The sequence below is a fragment of the Phyllostomus hastatus genome, unplaced genomic scaffold (genome assembly GCF_019186645.2).
Source record: "Phyllostomus hastatus isolate PE091 unplaced genomic scaffold, TTU_PhHast_1.1 phas_scaffold_78, whole genome shotgun sequence".
Classification (NCBI taxonomy): domain Eukaryota; kingdom Metazoa; phylum Chordata; class Mammalia; order Chiroptera; family Phyllostomidae; genus Phyllostomus; species Phyllostomus hastatus.
Genome location: NW_025334041.1, coordinates 8581955 through 8609232, shown reverse-complemented (window position 1 = coordinate 8609232; position 27278 = coordinate 8581955). Strand labels below are relative to the sequence as shown.

General features: G+C 49.0%; 1 protein-coding gene across 8 annotated transcripts in view; it reads right to left on the bottom strand.

The window, feature by feature from the left end:
- Positions 1 to 27278, bottom strand: part of PDE1C (phosphodiesterase 1C) — a 364388-nt gene that overhangs the window by 213596 nt on the left and 123514 nt on the right. The window contains exons 1-3 of one of the 8 annotated variants that reach the window (XM_045827381.1): positions 24224 to 24602; positions 23441 to 23615; positions 3962 to 3988 (exon numbers count right to left, since the gene is read on the bottom strand). The exons of 6 other annotated variants lie outside the window; for them this stretch is intronic. In XM_045827381.1, coding sequence (XP_045683337.1) covers positions 3962 to 3988; positions 23441 to 23541 — 128 coding nt within the window. In that variant the 5' untranslated portion in view covers positions 23542 to 23615; positions 24224 to 24602. Of the gene's footprint in view, positions 1 to 3961; positions 3989 to 23440; positions 23619 to 24223; positions 24603 to 27278 lie in introns of those variants that run through there. One more of the 8 variants, XM_045827380.1, reaches the window with a different exon arrangement.

Sequence of the window (27278 nt, the reverse complement as noted above, 5' to 3'; positions counted from 1 at the left end):
GGTATAACTGATTTGTTCACGTGCGTCTCACCTAGGAGCCTGTGTACCCCTCCACAGAGGCTATGTCCTACGGGCCTCATTTCCAGTATTTACTTAAGCACATGGCAAAATAGTAAGTACTAAGTCAACTTCTGTTCAACTGAAAGATTTTTTTGAAGCATTATACACGTGACTATCAGTATCATATGATTATCGAAAAGACGAGAGATGCCTTTGGCTAGATTGAATTGCTCACAGGAATATTTGTAGATTTACAGAATAAGTCAATCAAACAGAGTCAGAACCAGAACTTGTACATAAGCTACCTTAATTAACAGAGGTAGGATTAATAACAAACACATCAGTGGAAACCTCCACAGTCTGAAAAGGGTTTTGCTATCTGATGTGGCTTCAGACTCCAACTCCGGACCATCCTGACCGAACATGTCTGCAGTGCAGACGTGTGAACATGAGGCATGTGTCTGCAGAGGTCCCTCGGGTTTGGGGATGTGTCTTTATTTTTCCCTCTGCCTCTGACTGTGCTGACCAATCAGCATTCCCTAGCACATTGAAATAGGGGTGTGAGTATGTGTGAGTGTGTGTGTGTGTTGAAAACACTTCTAACATAGCTTCAGCTTACACCACCACATCTGACGGCAATTCCTTTCCTCAGGGGCAGCCCAGAACGATTAGATTAGTTCTAGGTGGTGGTTATTGTCTTGTACATGGTCCAATAGGCTTGCTCAAACACATAAACTTCTCAAAGGCAAACCTGACAACGCAAAGCTGCAGCTGCATGGAAAACAACCTGGTGAGACTTTGACGAAGACGCAGAGTCCCTGCATAAGCCTCTCGAGCTGTCAGATTTCCATCTCACCACTTCAGCAAATCTCCCGGAACGACTGGCCCCTGTGGACAAGACTCATTCGTGGGGCAAAAGGATGGTTCCTCTGCCTTGTGCGGATTTCAAGCCCAGCCCGGTAAGGTTTTCCGCAGCAGGGTAAAGCTCCCAGCACCCAGGCAAACCCAGTCGAGAGTACTTCTCATCCTACTGGATGAAATTCTGGTGTTGGAAGAGATGCATGCATTTCCCTTAAGGCTAAAAGGGAGACTCACTGTCATCAAAACATCCTCTTGGGCTACTAGGATCTGCCTGGGACTTCATGAAATATTTAAAAGATCTCAATCTTGGTTGAATTGTAATAGGATGATGATGACTTTGAAAGTGAGTGCATTTTTTTTCTTCAACCTGACTCTGAAAGGTGAATAAGTACATATGTGAAATTAAATCAAACAGCCAAAAGAAAAAAGTTTAAACAAAAGTAAATTATTTTTGTATTCTGGCCTGTCTTTGCCCTGATGTCCAAAGCAAACTGACGAGATCTCAAGTTTTTAACGTAACATTCATGCTATTTAGTCTTCCTTCGTGAAGCCACCAGCTTTTTTTTTGGACTAATTATTAACTGAAGACTAATTACATAACTACATTTAGAATTCAATTAAACAGTTGAGTCCATACTAGTATGCTTGTCTCTAGTGCATAAAACAAAACAAAACACAACAACTCCAGTCCAAACAAAGCGTCAAACAGACAAGCACACATTCAAACAGACCGGCACCTGACAGAGGGGCCAAGATCCACTGAAAAGTGTCTACCATTCACCAAACGAGGTATCCACATACTCCAGATTCACAGACCCCTGGAAAAGGCCTCAAGCAAGGCCATTCTGAAAAAGGCTGAAGATTCGGTGCACGAAGAACACCTCAAATTCTGTGATATCCTCCCATTAAGAGATGCAGTCTGTGCCTCCACCTCTCAAACCTGGGCGGGTTCTGTGACACCTTGACCTGTGAGACACAGGAGTGGCGCTGCCAGTTAGGAAACCAGCGGCTTCCACTCCTCATCCCTGGGAACAGGCGGCCTAGGAGGCCAGCTTCCCCGGGCACCGCCCTGAAACCACCGCTCAGTAGGAAGAAGCCCCAGCTCTGGAAGACACCCTGGAAGATGCTTGCCATGTGGAGAGAGAGCAAAAAGCAAGGAGCACCAGGCCCCCCGCTTGCGAGTGAAGAAGCAGTCTTAAAAGCGGACCCCCACCTCCAGCAGCCCCAGCTAACACCGAGGAGGCAGAATCAAACCACTCGGCAAAGTCCTTCCTGAATTCCTGACCCATGAAATTGTGAGCAAATAAGATCGGTGGTTTTAAGCTTTAAGTTTTAGGATGATTTGTCACTCAATGGTACATTAGTAGACGTGAATCTATCTCGTATGAAAATATGTGGGTGATTAAAATAAAGTTCAAACCAATCCTCTTTTAATTCGCACTTTACATGACTTCAGCGGAGTGGGTGCAAGACAGTCTGGTTTGGGTTTTTTTTTTTTTACATCAACATACTAAAAAATGCAACAGCATTCACGTCAGATGTGCAAAATTATGCTTTCAAAAATAATTGACATAGTCATTTGAAACCTGACGGGTTTGAGCAGCTCTCTTGGAAGACTCCTTCTTGCTGCCCTTTTCTCTCTCCTTAAAGTAAAAGTAAGGCAACGTGGGACCATCTCCTGCCCCACAGTACCTACACGTGAAAGTGATAAATTACCTTTTACTCTTTAAGACTATTATGCCGTCTAATTGGAGTGATTAATTTACATCCTGCTCAGTTTTCATATCCAATTACTACCATGAGCCCAATGAACCTGAATAAGATAAAATTATTTAGCCATCTGTATAAACTTGCTGTATTTTGAAAAGTACAGCAACCTCTAGGAAGCTTTAAAGTGTGGTCTATTTTCTCTCAATGGTTGTGCATCTCTGCAATGCATACCAAATTGATACACCACTACTTTGGACTACTGACTTTATTGGGGAGCCATAGGATATAGGAGCCTCTGCTATGAGATAATAATCAAAAATAGGCCTTCTAAAAGAATTGACACAGTAACTTCAAACTTGAGGCCTTAGAAAAGGTGTCATCAAAGTGGTCATCTGAAAGGCACCACTGTTGACACTTGCTGGCATTCTCATTGCGTCGGTGATTCTTGATCCGAGTGTGACCTGTTTAAAGCTGTAATGCCAAGATCAAATGCAGTACAGTCAATAAAAAGCAGGCACAAGCCTTTAGACTAGAGTGGGGCTTTGAATGCTCGGTGAACAGAAGGTCTATGCAATTCTATCTGTTTGCCATATGCTTTCCAAACTCTTCTCAAAACGATGATGGAGGGTGATGATGGAAGATCCTCTTTATTATTTGTTTAAAGATTTTATGTATTTATTTTTAGAGGGAGGGGAAAGGAGGAAGAAAGAGAGGGAGAGAAACATCAGTGTGCGAGAGAAACATCAATTGGTTGCCTCTCGCACACCCCCAACACAGGCATGTGCCCTGACCGGGAATTGAACCAACAACCTTTCGGTTTGCAGGGTGATACCCAACCAGCTGAGCCACACCAGTCAGGGCAGATGATACTCTTCTTTAAATCACCCTTTCCATGGTGAAATCAAAAAGACCATCACTGCCCTTCAGGAAATTTGAACCTGTGCGTTGAGCTCAACAGCACTCTGTCGGCAAACCAGGCAAAGGAAACTTCAAACACGAAAAGTACAGTTAAAAACCCATCCGTGCTCCCACGCAGAAACCTTCAGCATACGCCCCACCACCCCAGCCCAGCCCCGCCCCGCCCCGCCCCGCCAGTCCCTGGCCAGGATTTTAGTAAAATCACCGGACAGCTCGGCAGGAACCAGCTTTTCAGTCCACCAGGGCCACGCTCGTGGGAAGGGGGACACTCACTGCGCCACACTAAATGCCTGCGATCAATTTTTAATCACAACAGCAGTGGCGATCCGAAGGCAAAGCAGGCACCTCGCGGAGAAGGAACCGGGAGACTGTTCATTACACATGAACATCCCCCAGGAGCCAATCTGCCAGGAGCCATGCACCCCAAATGGCTCAACCAACCAGCTGCCCTTTCTCAGAAACAGGCTCTTACCTCTGGGACGTTTTCTTATATTTTCTCCTGTAGGAAAAGAAGCACAAACACGTATCAGGAAAGGGTTGGCGGTAGGCAGTGGGCTAGAAAAAGCTTTGAGGGGAGGGGGCGCAAGGGAACACTTTGCAGAAGGTGCTGTCTATGAGGTCTGGGGTTCTCACAGTCCAGCTGGAAGTTTGGGATTATTGTGTTATTCTGTGGCCAGGTGCATCAAACCATAGCCTTAGCAGTGACAAACAGCAGCCCAAGAGCTCAATGGCTCTGCCTCCTATGTTTTTCCCTTTCCCCTCAGAAGGCACTGTAGCATCTTGGCTGAGGTCCAGCTTTAAAGACAGCAAGATCCAGGTTCAAATCTCAGCCGTTCCACTTATCAGACCCATGGGGTTGATGAGGAGTACATGACCAGCAGCTTATAAAGCATTTCTTTTGCTGGCATGTATTAAATAGTCGATAGCTATTAGCCGTTTGTACTGTCGCTATTGTTACTGTCACCCACATTGTGTAGCACTGAAGTCCCTTTAACGTTGTGCCTTTTCAAATGTAAATATATAATCATGCCGCTAAACCACACGATCAGACCACAGGCTTCAGAAAAGGAAGGAGCGGGGAAAGGGACAATGAGCAAGTCTACAAGGGAGCCGGAAGCCATGAGAGCAGCGTCAGCACTGTTCTGTGGGCTCCGTCTGGAAGGTCACCACCCCCCGCCCGGGAAGCAGGAGTGACTGAGCTCTGGGCACCTCTGCTGTTTCCAGTGCTCATGTAGCCTCCGGCAAGGGTGTCTGCATCTGTCAAATGGGATAACATCTACCCTGGCTAGCTCACCTAGGTCACAGTGGCTAGCCCATCCAAGTGGGGAGTGACCATACAAGTTTATTTTCCCAGTATCCCAATGTGGTTCATGTCCGAGTCCGGTTTTGCAGACTCTGAAAACTCTCGGGAGGGTTTTACTAGGCTCCTCGCTGTGGGGGGATTAGAGGAAAAGCATCCTCAGGACGTGCCACGCTTCCCAGGGGCCTCAGTTCCACACCTACTTGCCCATTACAGTCACTGCACCCAGGAAGCCAAGCCACTGATCTGCTAACAGAGCGGTGTGTGAAATGCTTGTAAATAGGAAGGAAAAGGGCAGCTGTTTCCAACTCAGGCTCCCCCTAACCTGCTGCACCCTGTTCAGGTGAAGACGCCCACAGCAGGGCTGGGTGTCAGGTGAAGAAGCAGAACAGCAAAGGGGGCCCCAGGGTGATCCTGCCGGATGTGCAGGGGTCCCCGTTAATCTGAAGGAAGCACGCCGATGACGGCCATGACCCCGGGGGAACGGGCTAATGGGCCACCACTTTTCTTCTCGCTTGTAAGAACCTTCCACGTTTTCTTTTTAAAATGAGCGTTATGAATAGAATTAGAAAAAAAACAACATGAACTATTCACACACCTACATACACCTAGTCACAGATACAGGTATACATACACATACAGCACTGTATGAATGCACAGAGATATTTACAAGTGTGAATTGCATCATACAAATAGGGAGGGGGTCAGCTAACTGCATTAGCTGTAAAGTGGGAATAATCGGAGCACCTCTCTCAGGAGCTTGCGGTGAGAAAGCAATGAGATGACCCCACCCCCGAATGTCAGCTCCCCAAGGGCAGGTTCCTTGGAAGCTTCCCCGCTGCGCCCACAGTGTCTAAGACAGCTCCTGGAACTTCCTGCAGAAGCCATGGTGCACGTGCGCTGCCCGTCCACTCCCTGACACGTGGACCCTATCACCACTGACAACGCACACTCTCCAGGCAGCAGCCAAGGGCAGCCGTGGTTTCGTCAGCAGGCTCTGAGCACAGCAGCGAGCTGTGGCTGCGCCCACATTCTGGGTCCTCGTGAGAGCTGCTGGCAAATGAACGGGGCTGAGCAGTCTCAGCAGGACCAGAAGAGAGCCCATGGACAGTGCCAGGACCAGAGGTAAGGGGGAAGGAGCACCGGCCAGATGGACGCCCTGGCTTCTACCCAGAAGCCCAGCTCATTCTACCAGCAGAGGGTGTCTTCGGAGGCCAGAAGAAGACAATGGTTGCTCCTGGCTTCCACACCGTTCTCCCAGCAGAGGCTGAGAGGACCACACAAAGGCGCTCCAGGGAGCGCCAAGAAAAATCAGAGAGGAACAAACACAAGCGTGGCTTCCATTTTCAGCACCTACTAGTACTGAGGCACTTAACATACAATTGCTACTCCTCACAATAACTCTACGACCCGCTCTCTGAAAGAATCTGAATTCTAAAAACAGGAGTTAAGACATGTACCTGAAGTGTTAGTTTATTATAACCACCAATGGGAGGGGTGGTTAAAGAAGCTTTTTGAAAGAGGTCATCTTGATTGGGTGGGCTTCAACAAGGAGAAATATGTGAGTGGTAGGCACGCAGGTGAGGAAGGCACGCCTAGTAGGCTCACCCCAGCCCAGCCCAGCCTGCCCAGCCCCGCCCAGCCCAGCCTGCCCAGCCCAGCCCAGCCCAGCCCAGCCCAACCCTACCAGATAGGGAGGGAGAGAGCAGGTAATAAGGCTGTACACAAACTTTTCCGAAGTAATAATATTCAAACTTACATCCTTTAAAGATAATACCTGGGGAAAGGGGTAACCTCTTACACTGCCTTGTCTTATCTTTGATTATGTGGGAAGGCAATAGGGCTCTGGGCTGTGGCAGACCTGGTTCAAAAGCCAGCTTCCCCCCACCCCCGCCCCCCATCCTAGCTATGAGACCTCAGGCGAGCTGTATGCAAAATCAAACCTTAGGTTCCACATCTGTAATGCGGAAGGAATTAACTCAGAGGACATCATGTATTGAATTTGCTGGGTCCTGTGCATGCCATATAAGGGGCATTCTAAACATTTTAGGTCCCCCTTATTTTGAGCTTCTCGAGGTCAGAGTTCTTATCAGATGGACCTCTGTATCTATCCTAAGAGCTTGCACATGGTTAGCACACAACCAATGCCTATTGGCCAAGTAAAGGAATCATTTGCACCTGCCACTCACACCTATCGAAGTACGGGCTGTGCATGTGGCAGACCCAAAGAGAGACCAAACATCGGACTTTTCAGTCCAGCTCACCTTCCTGACACTCACTTCCCACCTTCGCAGATGCCTTCTTGGCTTCACAAGTCCTGACGTCCTCCCCTCCTTCCCACTGAAACACGGAGAGCCCCCCAAATCAAGAAAGACCCAGTTCAAAGTGTCATTAGGCTAGAGTTGGAAGGTCAGCACTTAAATCACAAGAAAAAAACTTGAGATCATGGAAACCACCCTACCGCAGGCCCTACTCATCTTCCAGTTCTCAGCGGAGACATCGCCTCCTCCTAAAAACTTCCCCGGGCCTCCCAAACTCGGTAACCCCCCTTCTGTGTGTCACTGCGTTCATCACTCCCGAAAGTTATGATCTGTTAGGCTGATGGCAAAAAGGATGGCCTGTCCAGCACCTGCTAGTGTTTCTCCCTTGCCTAACACAGGGCATGGCCAGTGCCAGCTGTTCGTTTATTGTCATGGAATGAATGAATTTTAAGAAACTATTCCCAAAAATGCTTTCTTTCTACTCATGTCCCCTCTGTTTGCTGATGATTTGCGACAAGCAGCGAAGGCACCTCCCACAGACCTGCGCTCACTCTGGATGTGAGGGAAGGGAGGATCGGAGAGGTTAAGTAACCTGCCTAACGATACAGAACCCTCAAGTGGTTGAGACGGAAGCAAACTCAAGCCTCCGAAGAAAACTGGAAAACTTAAGCAAAGAAGTCAAAGGATGCCAGAAGGAAACGCAGACACCAGACAGAAACAAACACAACCAACAACAATAGAACATACTGGGTTCTTTCCATCCAAACACAGGAAATGAGCTGGAAAAGAATCCAGTTTATTTCTGGCCTTTTGTTTTTAAAAAAATGTGTACAGAATGTACCCCGACCCATACCCTGAAAGACCGAGGGAATGTTCTTAAATGATCTGTTTTGGTGTTTCAAGCTTATTTTCACTGTGTAATTTTTTTTTTTAACTTGAAACAGTACATCATGCATCTCAAGACTCGTGGCGCTGGTTGCAGCTGATGTGGACAGCAGGGAACGACCTGGAGCGGCTGTGTTCTGGGATCGAGCGAAACCCTCGGCGTCACGGCGGGTCGTGCTCACGTGGCCGGGCCGGGAAACCTGTGTCCGTGGGGACCTAGAGCAGGGCCTTTCCAGCTGTCCCCCAGAAGGACCTCTGCCCTTCACACACGCAGGCACACATGCACACACACAGTGTTGGTCTGTTTGTTTGTTTGTTTGTCTAAGGAGAAGCATTGCAGCACAATGCTTAGATCCCTTGCCTAATCCAAACCCCTTCTCAAATGTACTGGGTCCAATAAGTTGTGTGAATTGTAGCAACTTGCATCTCGTTCCCAACCACCAGTCCCCGCATGTGTAAAATCTGGGTCGCAAGGATGCCTGCTCACAAGGTGAGGTGAGAGCTGAATGGAAGAATGGATCTGGTTATTCACACTTAGCTGGATGAACATGGCGCTGGGCATCCAGTTCACGTCCAAGAGGGAACCAGCGGTTGCGTTAATAACAGCAGCATGGAATAAATAATAATGGTATTGTGATTCCATAGGTTTCCAAATTTTGTTCTGGGAAAAAAAGTCTTTCATTGATTTTGTTTTTAAGTAAAGAAAAAAGGCTGAAGAATGGTTTCTAAAGTGGAAAACTGCCTGGCTGGCATAGCTCAGTGGATTGAGTGCGGGCTGCGAACCAAAGCATCGCAGGTTCGATTCCCAGTCAGGGCACATGCCTGGGTTGCAGGCCATGGCCCCCAGCAACCGCACATCGATGTTTCTCTCTTTCTCTTTCTCCCTCCCTTCTCTCTCTAAAAATAAATAAAATCTTAAAAAAAAAATAAAGTGGAAAACTGAATAGTCCCAATTCTCCCTATCTTAAATACTTGAGCCACAAGAGAAAGCAAGTGCTAATCGCAGTCCTGCTAAGAGAAGGAGCTGAAACCCTGCCCAGCGTCCTGCTACCCCTCCGTGCCCAAGGGACCCCACAGGCTGTACTCCAAGACCCCCACATGCCAGTGGTCCCCAGTAGCTTCGCAGAGCCACGCACTTGCCTCTCATTTGACAAGGTGGGCCGTTGCTCTGACAGCAGAAAAGAAGAAAGTAAAATTGGGTATTTAAAAACTGGACACCAGAATAATCTCTAGAAATCCCTAAAATTATCTTTCAACAGAGATCCTGTTTATCAATAATCCCTGAAAACTGAAACCCCACGAGCCGCTCACACAGAATCCCTAAGCATCCTCCGACAGCCGTAACGCCATGCCGAGACAACAGGCGCCGTAACAAGAACTATTGATTGACCCATATCCGCTTACCTCGTGAGCAAATTAAAAGACTCCTGGGTCTTCATTGAAAAATCAATGTCTGTTTAAGTCCGGAATGTTCCCAGGGAACTGTGGATTGCCCGGGGAGTGTCAAACGGGGCGAGCATTTGTGTGTGAGACACTCGCGTCCAGAACAGGGGAAGTGGCGAGCTCGAAAACCGACCCTCCAAGGCTTCGGTCCAGGGGCATCCCGCTGACCCCATTCTGACAAGTGGGCACTGAGACCGGAGCATCACCGAAGGACCAAACACACTGACCCGCAATACTTTAAAAGGTTCCCCAGAGCTCTCCGTGGCCGCGTCATCCAGCAGAAGCTTCTGGACCCTGACCTTCATTTTACCTCTCCTGGCCCCAGCCGGGGAGAGAAGGGTGAAACTAAACCAGCATAAGGGATGACTGATTCTGTCCACAGTGAACTTGAACCTGCCTGGAGGCAGAGTAGAGACAGCAAGGACAGAGCAAAAACAACAACAGTGAGCTGGGAGCAAGGATGCTGTTGAGGGGCTTTATCAGCTTTTCGATGGCTAGGAGTTCTCAACGTACTGGGCACGCCCACAATCAAATGTACGTTCCCCATACTCCCGAGTCGGACAGATGACAGGGAATCGTCCCCGACAGCCCGGACAACTGGGAGTCAATTAAGCACCGATGTGAAATTCCGAAGCGCCTGGCAGTCTCTCACGTTCTAAAAGGGAGTATCTCTGAGTAAGAGCCATATGGGCGCTGCGATCGTGAGGTTTATAAATAGGCTTAATATTCAAACAAGCTGGCTTAGAAAAACCAAAACTTGGGTTCCATTTCTAAGTTGACAGCAAGCTACCTCCCAGTTGGGCGCACGAGAAGATTTCCCGGTTTGGGAAGCTGAGTACGTTAACGACGACACACAGGCACCGTGAGAAACCCAATCCCGCCTGGAGTGTTCTTCGGGGTTTCTGCCTAATGATGACTCACTCTGCTCCAGATCCCAGCAGGTCCCGTCCCCATCCTTCCTGCCTGAGCTCACCGCTGCTGCAGATGCACCGACGGCTTCGGAAATGTTGGTTCTCAGCCCCGAGTCCCCCCGAGGGAGGGGAAATTGGAGGACAGACTCAGAAAAACAAGGACCGCAGCAAGACTCGTGGAGTTAACTACACGTTCACAGAAGTTCAGGTCACGTGGGACTCACTCGCGGGAAAGTGGACCGAGATAAAATGCCACAAATAGCCGGGAAATGAGAGAGGGTCTGAACGACCATCTGATCCTCTGGTTTTGTTTTTCATTGGCAAGTGGGATGCAGACTGAGTGGAACTGGATATCTCTAGAAACATCTACTGGGTCTGTCTTCAGGCATTTGTCTGCCCTCTGTGTTGCCGAGAACAGAAGGTCCTTGTATGTTTCTTTCATTCCTGCTGCGACTTCACTTCCTTGGCATGTGCATGAAAACCTCGACTTGCGAAGCTACGCATATTAATTGCTTGATGGCCAGTCCCATCTTTTGAACAAGTAAATGCCATGAGAAAGTATATATAGATTGCGGTTTCCTGGTACTGTCCAGCAACTTTAGGGGGGGAAAAGAAGATACTGGAAAAAGTGAGAGCCTCTCTTCTCTTACTAGTTTGAATATTTCTTAGCTGATGAGCTACAGATAAGAGAGTCCATGCAAACGACGATCATACATTTCCCTGCTTGGCCAAAGATCCAAGGCACGACAAGAGACAAAACAACAAAATGACAGAAACTCACTTCCACCTGGCATCACCCAGTAGTTAGGAAAGGGAGGTGTTTGTTTACATTCTGTAAAGAATTTTTCTGCTAGGTTTTCTATCGGGGGAAACTGTTCTACAGATGCACACCCTTTCATTCAGCCGCTCACGAAAGGAAGATCATGTTCAGGAACAGCAACTCCCAAAGTACAAAACTCCAACACATTTAAGCAAAAGGGACGAGATGAAATAGAAATGAAGGAAGCCTTGGACAGTGTGGTTTGGGGGTGACGATTGTGAAGCTGAAGAATGAGAGAAGGCTAACGTGAAACAGAGCTGTGAATAAGGTGATCAAGTTTTGACTCGCTCCTGGACGCAATGGTGCTTCTGTCTAGTGCCGGCGGGGCAGCAGAAGAGGAGAAACCTTTGAGAAGGTTCGGTCAAAACTAAGCAACCCCCGAGCAAGCCCTTCCAGAACAGATGATCTGTACCTTTTGCATAAGCCTGTCTCTCCCCTGCTCTCCCAACCCAGCCCCCTGCTCTGTCTGCAGACAGCTGGCCAGACCCAGAAATCAAATCTCCCGGTCACGCCTGCCCCTCTCCTGGGCCTGGGTTAAACATTCCAGCACTTGGATTACTGTCTAACAGGCCCCTCGTTGGGACCCCCTCACCAAAGAGCTGAAATCTTCCTCTGGCAAGCAAGGCTTGTAACTATAACAATCTATCACTTAAGGCTGGACAATGAACCCATCAGCAGCACCAGTGAGAAACTGTGGCAAGGGTTTTTGAGAAAGAAAATAGGAAGTAAACGTCATGCTTCTAGAAGCCCAAGTAGCACTCGTTTGCATAAATGATTTACCCCTCGAGTCACATGTTTACAACCACTTGCTGTGTTAGAAGTACGGCAGGGCTGCGTGGGTGGGAGTGGAAGAGACTTTCTGTGACCTCCCTCCTGGGAGCCTGGCTCCGCGTTAGATAAACATCAATGACAAAAGGCTGAAAACAAAAATATTTCTCTGTCTCTGTGACAACACTGCCAAAGTGGAGAAAAACCCAGAAGGTGAAGATGAAAATCTCACGCGTTGCAGATTTATCCTTGGAGTTACGGAATGGGGAGGCTTTTTCCGTTGAATTATCCTGAGTGTTGCTTCCATGCATTCTCTGTGTTGTTTTCCCCCAAGAAGATGTAGCCAGAACAAAAACGGTGACTCCTACCCAAGTGTAACATCAGCAACCGGTCTAGTTTTTCTGAGCCTTTTCTATCTACTCCAGGAGTATCTCATTCGCACTCCCCTTTCGGAAGCCCTTCCTCCCAACCCTTGTCAAGAACGATATAATTTCACTCCGATGTGGTATCTAAAACAAGCAGCAGCAAATAAGTAAACAAACTCATAGACACAAGCGGCGGAGGGAGGGAGGGAGGGTTTAGAATGAAGAAGGAAAAAGTCAAATGCACGGTGACGGAGGAAAACTAGGCTTTGGGCGGTGAGCACACACACGGAGTACCCAGGTGCTGGACTGTCCAGGTGCACCCCTGAACCTTATGGAATGCCGTTATAACCAATGCTACCCCAATAGATTGAACTTAAAGAAAAACCTACTCCTAGCAGGACGCAGCTCTGGGCGATTTACCGTTTGGGGTGAACTGAAGTCGCTCAAACAGCTTCTTGGGAAATCCTTCCTCATCTCTCAGAAGCCTTCCCTCCCGGTAACAGCATCTGGATACGGATGCTGTCGATGTTACTCATTTAAGGATGGCAAAACGAGGCCACAGGCCACAACAGAGACCGACCACGACGACATCCAGCCAGCAGAGGCGGTCCTGGGGGCCCTGCAGAGCGCTCTGCCGCCACCCAGGCTCGGGCGAGCATTGCAGCCGCACTCTCCTGAGCCACGGGCCGTCCCTGACAGCACACCAAGACGCCCTGGAGGGGGTTTCGAACGATGCCTTCATCGTTTTAACCGTGCCCAATTTCAGTCAGTGGTTTTACAGACAAAATGGCAGTTTTAAACAACACATATAAAGCTTCATTTATAATCAGTAATCTTTAAGATGTCTCGAAGGCACAACACGGGCCCCTATGCAGGAAAGCGCTCACAATCCCTCAGAGTCAGCAAACAGGGTTTGCAAGTAACAGCCACTCCGAACAAGAGACCCCACTCTGGGGGCCGGGTTAACTGATAGGTAGTGTATGACCCCTGGGGTCATCCTGAGACAAGAGTCACAGCGGTAGAGACAGAAAAGTCGGGGAGGGGGAGATCCGTCTGAACCTGAACTATTTGCAAAGCACGCCGGGAAGTGGTTTGCAAGGATCACTCTTTCGCTGCCCGATATGCCCAGCACACCCCTGGAGCAGGGGCTTCAACCATGTTCATCCCGTGGAGCACACAAAGCAGTCACTAGAACTCTGCAGCACACCAAAAAGTGTCTTTTCTGCCCATCTAACAAAAATAGGTATAGTTTGATTCATTCACAGCGGACAGCCGTTGCTGTGTTGGCTTCCGTCATTTTTTTTTTATTTGACAACCTAAGGGAAAAGAGGTCAGTGCCCCTGACTAAATAAATAGTCAGGCATTGCATGTTTCAGAAATTGTTGTTGCACATCGGTTGAAATCACTGCTCTAGAGTGTGGGTAACGTCTTGGTTATTTAAGCATTGTGGTTGTTTGGACTCTGGATAAACAGAATTTGGAGGTCTTTGGAGAGCAATAGTGACGTTCAGCTAGACACTCAATGCAGCCTCACGGTGACTGTCTACCAGGGGTGTCCAGCCTGCAGCCCGTGGGCGCGTGCAGCTGAGGGTGGCTGTGAAGGCAGCCTAACACAAAATCATACATTTACTTAAAACATTACAAGATTTACTTGTGATTACATGTCTCAATGTAGTTCCTGTGTGGCCCAAAACAACTCTTCTTCTTCCGGTGTGACCCAGAGACTCCAAAAGGTTGGACAGCCCCGAGTAGAGGAAGAAGTGTTCTCTTAGTTATTACTCTTTGAACTAATATTAATTTGGCATCATTCAGACCTAAACACACACATGCACCCATACACACACATACACACATTATACATGTATACAGCTTTTCTTTGTACTTTGTTGCGCTATACTTCACATCTCTAATCCAGACCTCTCCTCTAACCTCCAGGTCCACTTTTCAGCAGCTCCTGCCGTCCCCACACCTCCTCCAGGATGTCTTCCAGACAGCTTGTATTCAATTATGTCCAAACCTGAAGTCCTGATTTATGCTTTTGACTCCTCCTGCTCCCACCCACAACCAAACCTTCCAATCTGCGCACACCCCCTGCGTCCCACCAGGGAATCAAGCTAAAAACCTGGGTGTTACCCTATATCCCACTGTCTCATCCCCCATATCCAAGTCCTATTGAGTCTACCCCCTGGAAAGCTCTCAAGCCCCTCCCTGCGGACCAGCCGTTGCTACGACTCCTGGACTAAAAGGTGAGGCATGATCTGTCCCTGCCTGGCTGTGTCTTGCACCTCCTGTCTCCGCACAGTCAAGGCCGCAGCCACCTGACCTTCTTGTGTTTTCCCAGAGGTGCCGTGTTTCTCTGGCTCCGCGCACAGGCTGTTTTCCCACGCTTCAAATACCTTTGAGCACGCTTCTTCGACTCTTTAGTTACGTGATACCTACGTATTCTTCTTCATATCTCAGCTTAAATCTCACTGCTTCGGAGAAGCCTTCCCTGATCCACAGGCCAGGTTTGGGCCCCCTCTTGTATGTCTGCACAGCACTCCTTGCAGGGAATAATTATCGGCGGAATTGTATGTTTAGTATCTGTCACTACCTGCAGGCTGATGAATACTCTGTAGGGAGGGAGCCCCTGTCTGGTTTCCCGCGGTATCCCGGTGCCTAGCACATGGTAAGTGCTGGAGAAATGTCTGCTGAGTGAATGAGTGATGAATGCATTTATGCAAATATATCAATAAAACTCATTACCTCTCATCATAAGTTAGGTCCTTTTGATTGAATTATTCTCTTAAGCCTTCTCATCATTTCACAACCTAGGAACATCTAGGGTTTCCTTTCACTCACGAAGACTCATTTATTTTGGTTAATAAGCGTTGTCAAAAGATCCTCAAATAAAGAGTGCACGCTGATACACCTGAAGGCCACCAATGCTTCACATGGATTGGGTATCCTTCCTTCAGAAAGAGTGTTTCACTCGTTGTAGAATTCATTTTTCATTACTAATGGGAAGTGGTGACAGTCATTCTCAAGGCTGTTAGAGACCATTTTACATGCCTTATAATTTTATAATTATTTCTCTTAATCATTTCTCCAAAAGCCATGAGGTAGGGAGGTCATGCAAGCACCTGCCCCCACACGGGGAAATGGAGCCAGGGAGAGCAGTTTTCTGTGAGCCAGAGCAAATTAAAGGTAGAAACTGAGCTAGAAATGCAGACAGCTCTCTGCCCGGAGTTGCTTCCCAACCAACAGTGGCTGTAAAGTCTGGTCAACATAACAAACACTCAGCTGCTAACACTGAGTTATAATTAGCTAAGTTAGCATAACCAAATTATGGTAAGCAATTAATGATGTATTAATAGATTGCATTGAAGTAAGAAAAATTTCATGCTACACGTAGGAACCTACTTATCCTTTTTTGATGTTCACCTCTAACTCCCCTTTAATATACATTAAGAAAATATTGCAGGGAGACTTAATTGAGCTTTATTAGGAGAAGCAGATTCATAAGCAATCCCTCAAACAGAAATGTCTGCCTCCTCTGAACCCTCAGACGCTGTGTCAACGTCATTTACTGAGCAATTATTACCCACCCTTTGTTTGCATTTTTAATTTTTCACATGTACATAAAGTTATCTTGCCCCCTACCTAGACTCAAAGTTCCCCAAAAGTAGGGCTTTTTTTTCCTGGTATTTCACGTCTCTTCTGAAACTCCTAGTATCTAAAACGTAATAGGAGCCCAATAAAAAGATGCTGAGCCATCTGACATTTCCAGTTACATGGGAAGGTGCAAGGACCAGTTAATACACTAAAATATGTAACCTGTGGGAAAGAAACCATAATTTTTTAAATTGTTCTTTTGGAATGGCTCTATGAGTGAGATTCAGGTCGAGCCCCTTCCCCCTAGGTCATCTGTTCACGGCTGCTCGGACCTGCCAGGGGCCACGCCAACCTGTCCAAACCCAAGTTTTCCACTCGGCTTTTCCCGAGCCTGCTCTTCCCTCCCTGGTCCCTAGCAAGGCAGGTGGCACCAGATGCACTAAGACATCCAAGCCAAGGCCAACTTGGGGGACAACTTGGCCTCACTCTGCTCCAAAACTCCTTCTGTCGATGCTCGATGCTCGTGTCAAATGTAGCCGCTGCTCTCTCCTCGTCAGGGGCGCTGCCCCAGGTCAGCCCGTTTCCAATGGGTCCAACGGGTCTCCAGCCTCCAGGGTCACCCCCCATCTCTGCACCCCACATTTCTCCCAGAATAGCCATCCTCATTTTGTCGCTCTCCAACTTAAAGTCTTTTGACAATCCCTTATAAATTAAGAAATAAAATGCAAACTCCTTGAAATCTCATGTATCCAAAAAAAAAAAAAAAGATCTCGGAAGGATGTGAACGGGGAGTGTTGCAAACATAACAGGTCCTGTGTGATGCAGTCAAGTGTGTTCCAATACTTGCCTCCTTAAACTATAGGAGCATATAACTTTGAGTAAAACAAAGAATAAATGTTTTAAACATTCCGTGTATCACTTGCTGGCCCATGCCTTCCTTTCCAACACCCTCTCTCACTGGCTGTGCCAAGGCACCCCAGGCCTCTGAGCCTTCACAAGCACTGTTCCCTCCACTCGTGAACTCCTATTTATCCCTCAGTGTTGTACCAGATAAGCTGCAACCTTTTGAGGAAAGTCCCTACAGTTCTTGGGGAATGACTTCTAAGGGAAGTAACCCTGTTACCTGAACAGCTAGTGGACCAGGGACCAATCTGGGGGCCCACTCCTTCTGAGGTGACCCAGGAGACTCCTGTCCAGCAGCTCCACCCTGAATAACAGCAAACAGACCCAACCACACCCCGTCCTTTGGGAATTATCAGCGAGAGGTGAGCACAGAGAAGGGCACTAGGACTCTTTCGGGGAAACCAAACGCACGCAAAGCAGCCCCCTGACCGGCTGGAGCAGCTGGAACAGCAGACAGAGCCACAGAAGCCATGGCGGCCACGGGAGCCTCAGGGGCCCGAGACTTCCACTCCGCAGTCTCCCCTCTGCTTCTCCTTGAAGGACGGCCTCACTGTGTCCTCTCGCAGAAGGCTCCCCATGAAGCGGGACGTGGAGTCAGGGCGGCCACCAGGAAAACCCAGAAGAAGGGGAAGTGGGCCCCGACCACAGCCAACACAGACAACTCCAGGGAGAACTCTCTTGTCCCCACGCGGGTTCTGTGCCCCTGAAACGGACCGCTGGTACCAGCAGAATGAAACTGTCCGAATGGCCAGTCCTGGATCTTGGGCCCACACCCCTGTGCAGGGAGCAGCGGGTGGAGCTGGGGGCAGGGTGTGTTAACATAGTAAGGGAGCGGGAAAGCTTCCTGGTTAGACAAAAACTATAGCCCCTATTTGTTACCCTAATAACGAACGCGTCCCTCTGCATCCATTACACCACTTCAAGCACTGGGGGGAAGTGCCGCATAAACACGAACCGTGTCCCTCTGACGACCTCCGAGTTGCTCAGGAAGAACAGGTGAGGGCTCACCTACAACTGTGACAGTAAACACCAAGGAATGAGTGGAAGCTGTTCTCCGCTTTCAATTTTATTTTTCAGCACAGAAATACCTTTTTGTCATCCTAGAGCAGGAAGGCAAAAGAAAAACTCTTGGTCAGGACCCAAGGTACAAGTCATGACTCAAACCTGCGCAGCTGTGAGGCTCCCCCACGTCAGGAGAGGAAGAAAGTACAGCCATCTTCTGGTCAAGATGGAAGCGCAGGTAAACACACCTCGCCTCCATGCACTCAACTATAGCAAAAACACACAGCTACACTCCAAAACAAATGTCATCCAGAATAGTCAGAAGCTTGAGCTGTGTGGAGGAAGTCTGAAGACCAAGGATTTAAAGCAGGCACATTATTCCAGACAGAGAGGAGGGACAGAAACACGGAGAGGTGCAGAGAGGCATGGAGACAGAAACAGGCGGTCCCACATCCGTGTGCGGTGGACAGAAGTCAGGAGGGATACCTCGGGAGCAAAAGGTCCCAACCCCAGTCCAGACCACCCAGCCCAGGTCCCAGTGCCAGAAAGATAAGTCCCCATAACTCCTGACTATAAAAAACAGTGGGAACTGGGGTGGCAGAAGAAACTGCATCCCCTTAAAAGACCCACAATGGACTTAGGACTCACACAGGCCCACCCCTCTGGGATTCAGCACCAGGGCAACAGCTGGCAGGGCACCGGTGGCATAGGCGGAGAAGGTAGAGTGTGAGTAGGGAGACAGCTTCCTCCCAGGCAGAACTCCAGAGGCAGGGCAGAGGCATTGTACCCCTCCCCTGATACACAGCAACAGCGGTGCCACAGGTTGCCCCACCCTGGTGATTACCTAAGGCTTCGCCCCATACAACTGAAAGGTGCACTAGGACAGGGAGTCAAAGCAGCTCTATCTAATGCACAGAAACAAACACAAGGAGGCTGTCATAGTAAGGAAACAAAGAAATACAGCCCAAGTGAAAGAACAAAACAAAACTCCAGAGAAAGACCTAAATGAAATGGAGATAAGCAACCTATCAGATGCAAGGTTCAAAACACTGGTGATCAGGATGCTCCAGGAACTCACTGGGTACTTCAACAGAATAAAAAAGACCCAGGCAGAAATGAAGGTGGCATTAAATGAAATAAAGAAAAATCTATGGGGGACCAACAGTAGGGAGGATGAAGCCAAGAATCACATCAACAATTTGGAGCACAAGGAAGGAAAAAGTATTCAATCAGAAAAGCAGAAAGAAAAAGGAATTTAAAAAGACAAGAATAGAGTAAAGAACCTCTAGGACAGCTTTAAACATACCAACATCCAAATAATAGGGGTGCCAGAAGAAGAGGGAGAGCAAGAAATTTCACTATTTTTTCATTTGAAAAAATGAAAGAAAACGTCCCTAATTCGGTGCAGGATATAGACTTCCAGGAAGTCCACGAAGCTCAGAGCATCCCAAACAAGACAGACCCAAAGAGGACCACGCCAAGACACATCATAATTAAAATGCCAAAGGTTAAAGGTAAAGAGAGAATCTTAAAAGCAACAAGAGAAAATAAGTTATTTACCTACAGAGGAGTTCCCATAAGACTGTCAGCTGATTTCTGAAAAGAAACTTTACATGCTGGAAGAGAATGGAAAGAAGTATTCAAAGTGATAAAAAGCAAGGGCCTACATTACTCTATCCAGCAAAGCTATTATTTAGAATTGAAGGGCAGAGAAAGTGCTTCCCAGACTAGATAAAACTAAAGAAGCTCATCATTATCAAGCCATTATTGCATGAAATGCTAAAGGGAATTATATAAGAAAAAGAAGATCAAAATGATGAACATTCAAGTGGCAATGAATTCACAATTATCAATGATTGAATCCAAACAACAAAGTAAGCGAACAAGCAGAATAGGAACAGAATCATAGACATGGAGATCATTTGGAGGGTTATCATTTGGGAGGGAGAAGGGGGAAAATGGGGGGAAGATGCAGGGATAAGAAGCACAGACTGGTAGGTACAGAACAGACGGGGGTTGTTAAGAACCGTGTAGGTAGTAGAGTAGCCAAGGACCTTATACACATGTCCCATGAACATGAACTAAGGGGGGAGGTTGCTAGAGGGAATGGGGGTGCCAGGTGGAGGGGGGCAAAGAGAAAAAAATTAGGACAACTGTAATAGCACAAATAAAATAAAAAAAAAGAAATACAGCCATTATCATATTTTTCCTTGAGTAGAAGATTCCTGAACAAGCCAACCCTTGGGAGGGGCTCTTGAAACTTCTGCCCACGCCTACCACTGAGGTTTACAGAAAACGACAAAAAAGGCTCCTCCCAGGAATGTCAGAGAACAGCATCCTGCTGAGAGATGCAATTAAGAAAGCTCAGGTGTGTGTGGGAGGGGTTGCTTAGAGACCTGTGAACTTGTGTATGAGAGGGGGTCAGGGGTGCAGAGGGGCCGAGGGACACCTGGAATCGCAGCGCCTCTGAGCTTGGTGTGCAGGGGACTGACCGTCATCACCTGAGTGAACACCTAAGCTTCCGGGGTTTTGTGATCTCAGCCAGGGCATAGAATATTCAAACTTCCCATTTCCAAGACCCGATGCACTATGAGGAAGCTGATGATGCTACGAGGCTAGGCGAAGAGTGTTTCCTAACTCTTTCCTAGATAAACATGTGCAACAGCTCCAGGGTTCCAAACACTTACTGATAATTTACGTGATATCACGTAGTATCATAGGCACCGGGGATGCACCAGTGGCCAAAGCAGACCAAAAACAAAAACCAACCTCTGTCCTCAGGGAGCTTGTATTCTAGTCAGAAGAAACAGACCATAAACATAATAAATGAAATAAAATATATAGTATTCAGGTGGTGAGAAGAAAATAAAGAGCAATAAAGAAGGTGGGGAAGAGGGGCAGGGGCTGTAACACACGAGGGTTCACCTGCCTTCTCCTGCACTGCCTTCCTGGCAGACGGACACCACAGCAGCCCTCATGCTGCTGGTAAAGAGCATGCTGGAGAGATAAGGGGGCGCAAAGACAGGACCTGGGCTCACACGAGAGTGGGACTCAGCCCTGGGTCCTGGCTTTGCCACACCCTGCCCAGTCCCACCTCCGTTTAGGTCTCTGTGCCCAGCCTGGGCAGTGAGGTCAATAAAACCTGCTTCTCCTCTAGCTCGTGGAGTATTGTGTTGCTAAGTCAAGTGGCCTATAAACTGACCCAAATGTATATTTATCTTCATTGCGAATATTAAGAAGTTCAGGGCTGGCTTTAGCTCAGCAGGTACTCGAATCCAAGAAGTTCACACTTAGGGCTTTATGATTTGCCATCAGCAACTGGTCAAGCACCTACGACGTGCCATACCCTGTTCCAGGCACTGGAGGTGCAGCAGTAAGGAAGATGCCCAAGCGTCTGTCCTCAAGGAACTCACGTGATAACGGAGGAGACCGAAAAGTCAACAACAGATGACAGAGGGCAGCCACTGCCAAGGAGACGGGTGCTACTGAACAGCCCAAGCATGAGACGCTTGATCTAGTCCTGAACTTGACGGTTCTCAGACAAGCTGAACTGAATCCCCGATGACCTGTGGTCACCTATAAAGCCCTTTCTAGAAGGCGGTTATGGTAATAAATTAATATGAAAATCCAATTGTGGCTACTGGGTCTTTCAAAATGTCAAAAGAGCAGCTTCGGTCTCTTACTGAGAGTCTGGGGTGTGGGTGAGTACACACTTCCATCCCCTAAGGGTTTCTGCCTCGTGAACTGCATTAGTGCTATTCTGAGTTGTATAAATAAGCATGTGTTTTGGTTTCCAGAGGCTTTAGCAATATTACGGCACTGCTGTTATGTTTAAAAAAGACATAGTAAGAACCATAACTGTAGTAAAATATATATATATATATGTCACAATAACAATAGTCACATCTCTTTCAAATTAGAAAGAGAAGCTACAGACCTCACAGAATTGCTGTGGAGCAGGGCGTTTCAGTAAGAGGGGTGAAAAGAGGGATTCTAAGCCACACATGTGGAGAAGAATCAATCAGCCCCCACCCACACCTTTTATGTTTAAAGGCACTGGGTGCTGAGCAGATACGAGAGACTAAAACACGAAAATGCAGGAACGCCACACCCCAACATCTTGGGGACAGAAACCTTACAGGCGTGAAACAGAGAAAGGTATACGTGAACCGTGACCGCTAAATGCTTTATCACACAAGGTACCCCCTCAGCCTTGGAGTAGCTGCTGTGTGGACTCGTTTAAACTACAAAGCAGCCAGAGCAAACCGTTCCTGAGTGTGTGCCCACAAGTCCCTCTCGCTGGGACGGCAAGGAGACCCAGCCTGACGACACGTGGACATTGTACACCCCAGACCCGGGCTTTGTGGATGCAACGAACTTCCTGTGTGCAACGAACTATGATCAGATGTCATGTTCGTCCCACGGGACGCGAGCTAACGGCTAACACCGCTCAGAACGAGGCGCCGGTGCCTGGCCTCCACTGTGAGACAGCCCACCGGCCACAGACAGAGACGGGATCTCCAAATCAGTTACAGCCTCTGCTCACAGGAGCCCAGTATGCCAAACAGGCTGCTGTTTGGCCTGGTTTGCCATTTCTATCAACAGCAGTGTAGCTCAGTAGACTACTGAAGGAAGGGCTTGTACACATGGCACTTTAAAGAGGGACCCCTTTAAAAAAGCCACAGACAGCCTTGGCTTCCCTTTAGCACGGCCCAGCCGGGATGGGGCCTCCCCCAAGACGGAGTTCGCGGAGGCCAGTGCCTTTCTGATGTGTTCCATTCTGGGTTCTGCCGATGCTTTCAAAACCAATGAGCTGCAGCAGAACAGACTGACTGCCAGGGTCCCCTCACTGCCTTCGGCGGGGACAGAATGTTGAGAGAATGCACTTGGAAGAAAACTTTCTCTCTGAAACTGCACTGGATTTGACACCAAACACATGATGGAACGTCATTCTGGGCACTCTGGAAGGTGTCTCTGGCACCCGCCTGGGCACCTGGGAAGCAAATCGGAGACAGACAGCCACCACTCCAGCAAAGGAAGGGAATGAAACGCAGAGATCTTCACCCGTCAGTCCAACTAGAACTCTGGCCGCGGTATTGAAAGCAAACTCCCTATTTCACTGTCCAGAGGAAACCCAATATTGCTGCTGGCCCCCCACTCTCTCCAAAATAGTCCCTTCTTCCAGCAACCAGTTCCCTGCTAGGAAGCAGCCTGAGAAAATACCAGAAGTTGGGCTAGGCTGGGAACAGGGAGAAGAGAATTCGGCAGCCAGAATGTACGTTGAATGTGAAGTGTTGGTTAAGTTCTTGGAACACCTGCCAGGGTGCTTGCAAGCAGAGAAAATTCTTCCTAAAATTAAAAGTCTGGGGCCTGAGTCCCCCAGCTTCTCTCCCCGAGCAAAAAGGACAAGAAACATCCCTGTGGCACTGAGCTACTACCACTGAAATATAAAGACGTGCCTCCCTCCCCCCAAAGAAAGCGCGACTTGAAAACAGCGAGGCATTCTAAGTGGGGAAGACAGGTCCCTCTGTGGAAAGGAGGGGAGCAGTGACTGTAATGAACAGAGAGGCAGTTGTGGAACTTCTGGGCTGGATTTAAAGGGCCATGCAGGATCGGGGTGAGCCCACATGACCCGGGCCGCGTAGTAAAATATCGATGGGAGAGGGAAAGGGAGCAAGAGAAGTAAGTAGGTTTACTTACAGCCCTCGGAGACGAAGCCAGATTTTCTCGATCTGTTCGGGCTGCAAGTATTTCAGAGAGTTGCTCTCAAATTCTTCGATCTCCTTGGTGGGCGACTCCATCGCTGCAGGTTATCACTGGAAGTGAGGCTGAGCGAGTTTGGGCTGCCCCCGCCCGGCCTCCTGGGAGGGAGCCCCTGCTGGTTGCAGAGCGAGCGTTTGCAGGTCACTTTCTCTGAGCTTCACCCCGCTCCCCAGCGCCCCCCAAATCCGGACTCAAAGCGGGCTCAGATTGCGGACCACCCCCTGCCAGGGCGCCTCTGGGAGGCAGCTGGAACCGGCCATGGTCCCGGGCTAATGTCCAGGGCCAGCAATTGTACTCCTACTCACACAGCACCTCGGATCTATTTGGAGATATCTCCAAGAAGAGAGATATATAATTGTATAATGATATATATCTACAACTACTGTAGATATGTGTAATTTTTTAAACAAAGCCACAGAAGCGAGCAGTGTGGCAGCTGAAAAGATTTGGGGGAGAAGGGGAGGACCGGGTTGGGAGGGGAGGGAGCCGGGAGGGAGAGAGCGGGAAGGTTAGAGAGGAGCGGGGAATGAGCCTGGCGGGGAGCTGGCACGGGGCTGCCGGGTGGTCTGACCAGAGCCGGAGCACCCCGAACACTCCGCGCGGGCACGGAGCTCCGCCCTGCACTCCCAGCCCCGCGGGGCGCCCATGGCTCCTCCGCTCCGCGAGCGCGCTCCCCGGCCTGGCTGCTTTCGCGCCCCCTCTCTGTTTTCGTTCACTTACCAGCAGCAGCTCTGCTGACAAGCGAGAACACTGACAACTGAGAAAAGTCGTCTGTCAGCGCACCGGGACTGGCGTCTGGTCTGGCCCCCGTGGACGCAGAGGGAGGGGTGCACCCGGCACCGCTGTTGGCGGGGCACAGGCTTGGGGGCTGCGGCCTCACACCCCGGGGACCCTCACGTGCCAGGGCCCCCACCCCCGGTCCGGGTAGGTCCGCGGCTCCTGAAGTCCCCACAGAATGAGAAACACAGCACCAGGCGCCGACAACCGAGGGGAAAGGGATCTGTGTCCTCCCTGGGGCTGGAGGGGCAAACAGCGGCGGAGGCGAGGTTCGGAGTTGGTGCCTGAGCTTTCCTTCACTGTTCACTGCGCTGGGGCGCACTCACGCGCTGCTGGAGAGCCGGTTCCATTTTGAAATATGAAAGCAACTGATAAGGACCAAAGTAACCACACATCACACTTACAAAGTTCTGTCTCCCCCCCACTGCCCGCACCACCCCAGGAGTGTTGGGGGGTGGGTGGCAGATAAACAACAGTCGACAGTGAGGAGGGTGCAAGTCTGCAGATTGCTGTCACACACTCCTCAAGGGGTTCCTGCTGGGTGACAAGGGCAGGGGCTGAGACTAGGAAGAGTTCCAGCTCCCCAAAGCGGCCACTCACCGCCACTGTCCCCCGACCTGGTCATTCAGATAAAGTGGAATGCTCTTGGGGGGGGGGCAGGTGTGACACTGGGAGGGGTGGGTAGTTAACAGAGGGACCCCGGGCAGGAAAAGAAAGGGCCTGTGCTCCAGCAGAAGGCAACCCTAGGACAAGTGTCACAGGCCCTGGGTAGTGAGGTCACCACCACTTTCCAGGGGCCCCTTCAATCCGGGGACTCTGGGCTCCTGAGATTGGGGTGCAGCTTGCTCTATCACTGTATTTTTCCTCACTGGCAGGTAACAATTCTTGGGGAATTTCTATCAAATATTCTCCTGCATCTGGAAAGGAAGATAAACTGAAAGGTGAGAACTCAAGCCCCATTCACGGGACCTGGATGAAGGAAGGAAACCAGAGTGTCTGGAAAAACCCTAACCGCTCACCCATTGGGTAGTTGCCATTCACCTTCCGGAAATTAGAGGATGAGGGTGACCAGGATGGCACGGCTAGCCCGTCCCTTCCTGCCTCGTGGTGACACACCAGGGGAAGCGCTTGCACACTCACCGGCCACACAACCTGAAGTCACCTCATTAAGTCAGTCCTTAAAGGTCTTCCGGAAGCACATACAGTTTCATTGAGTTTAGGCATGCATTCCGGGCATGGAGCAGCCCATATATTTAATATTAAATTCATGTATCTCAGAAAAACCGATTCCCCACCCAGTGTCGCCCTGCGGGGTACAGCCACCTGGGGGTGGGGCTGAATGAGATGTTAAAAGACGGGGCCTTTCACTGCAGTTAGGCTCGTCAGAAAGCGAAGACAGAAATAATTTTCTTTTAAAAAGTTCCTGAAACATTGTGTTTCATTTTAGAAAAATTTCACAAACTAAACATGCATTAAAAGTCCATAAGGATATAACTGTGCTTTATTTTAGAGACGTACTCGTTTCAGGAGCTATCAGGCCCTTCAAGGATAATACAGATTAGGAATGTTTGAATTTTTTAAGCAACAGAGTATTATATTTCAAATAACACCTAAGGGATTTTCAAAGGAAAGACGGAGCAGCCCTGGTTGAATGGGGGCGGGGAGCGGGAGTTCTTAGGGACAGAGCACCCCCCCACACCCCCGCCCGCCTTCCCAGCTCATCTCTGGGCGAAAATGCCCCCACTGCCCGGAGGAGAACTGAGGCCCAAGTCCGACAGAACATCCCAGGCGCTTGCTCCTAACCCAGGCTCCTCTCTAAACCACACTCGGAAAAGCCTGTCTTCTCCCCGCCAACAAGATATCACCGCTTGTAGATGTACCGTGTTGTTCTGTCACTCGGGTGTTGTTCTCCCTTTATCTCTCATAGACAGGGGATGCCTGATTACCGCAGCAACGTGACAGACAGACCCCGGCTTCTCTCGGAGCTCCGCCTGGAGGCGAGCAAATACAGATGGAAGCCACGGGGAAACAAAAGGTCTAGGCCACTCTCAACTGCATTAGAAATTAATTTCCACTGTGCTAACCTAGCTTTTTGAATTAGACTTTTCAGGAAATCTTATGTGGGCAAACAACACTAAATAAATAAGGACGTGCATGCATGCATACACACGTACATACGTACAAGTGCCAGTTTAAATAGTCCCCCACGTGGACAGGAGCACTAGCCGACCCCTGCATCGTCAGCATCAAGTGTCATAAGATCAGAAAGAAAGTGAGCTCCCTGTCCCTGGCAGAGTTCAAGGAGAAGCTGGGTGACTGACCAGGAATCAGGCTTTGTAGGCATGAGAATGACCTGCCCACTGAGATCCCCTTTGCCCCTAAGATTTCATGACTCAATAGTAATCAGAGTCACAACAACGAGCACCCTCACCAGTTATCGAGATCTAGCACATGCCAAGCACCATGCTACACACACCACAGATTGGTTCGCTGCATTCACAAAACGCTTCAGAATAGTTCATTGCGCCTGTTTGTCAGTAAAGACAGAAGAGGCTCCCAGAGGTCAGATCACTTTTGCAAAGACACCCAGCTAATAAATGGCAGAGCCAGGTTTTAAAACCAGACCAGAGTGCAAAGCTCATGTCTTTTGCCTTTGTTATAGCACCTCCCTGCGGATAGAGGGCATGTGACCGAGAGGGTGGGACTGCAGGGGCACTAACACTGGGAGGAAATTAGGAAGGCTTCATAGTGGAGGTGACGTTTTAAACCAAGTCCTGCAGGTGGATGAACAGACGTTACCTACATGAAGATGAGTGGAGGCAGATGGTTCCAGAGAGAGGGCACTGCGTGAAAAGCAGCACAGGGGCATGGCAAGGGATGGGGTGTCCAGCAACGCACAAGCAGAAGTGTCTGGCTAGGGAGGGCAAGAGAAAATGCGACAAGGGTCAGCCAGACCCTTGTGGTCATGGAAGAAGCTTGGGCTCTCTCCCCGCCGTGA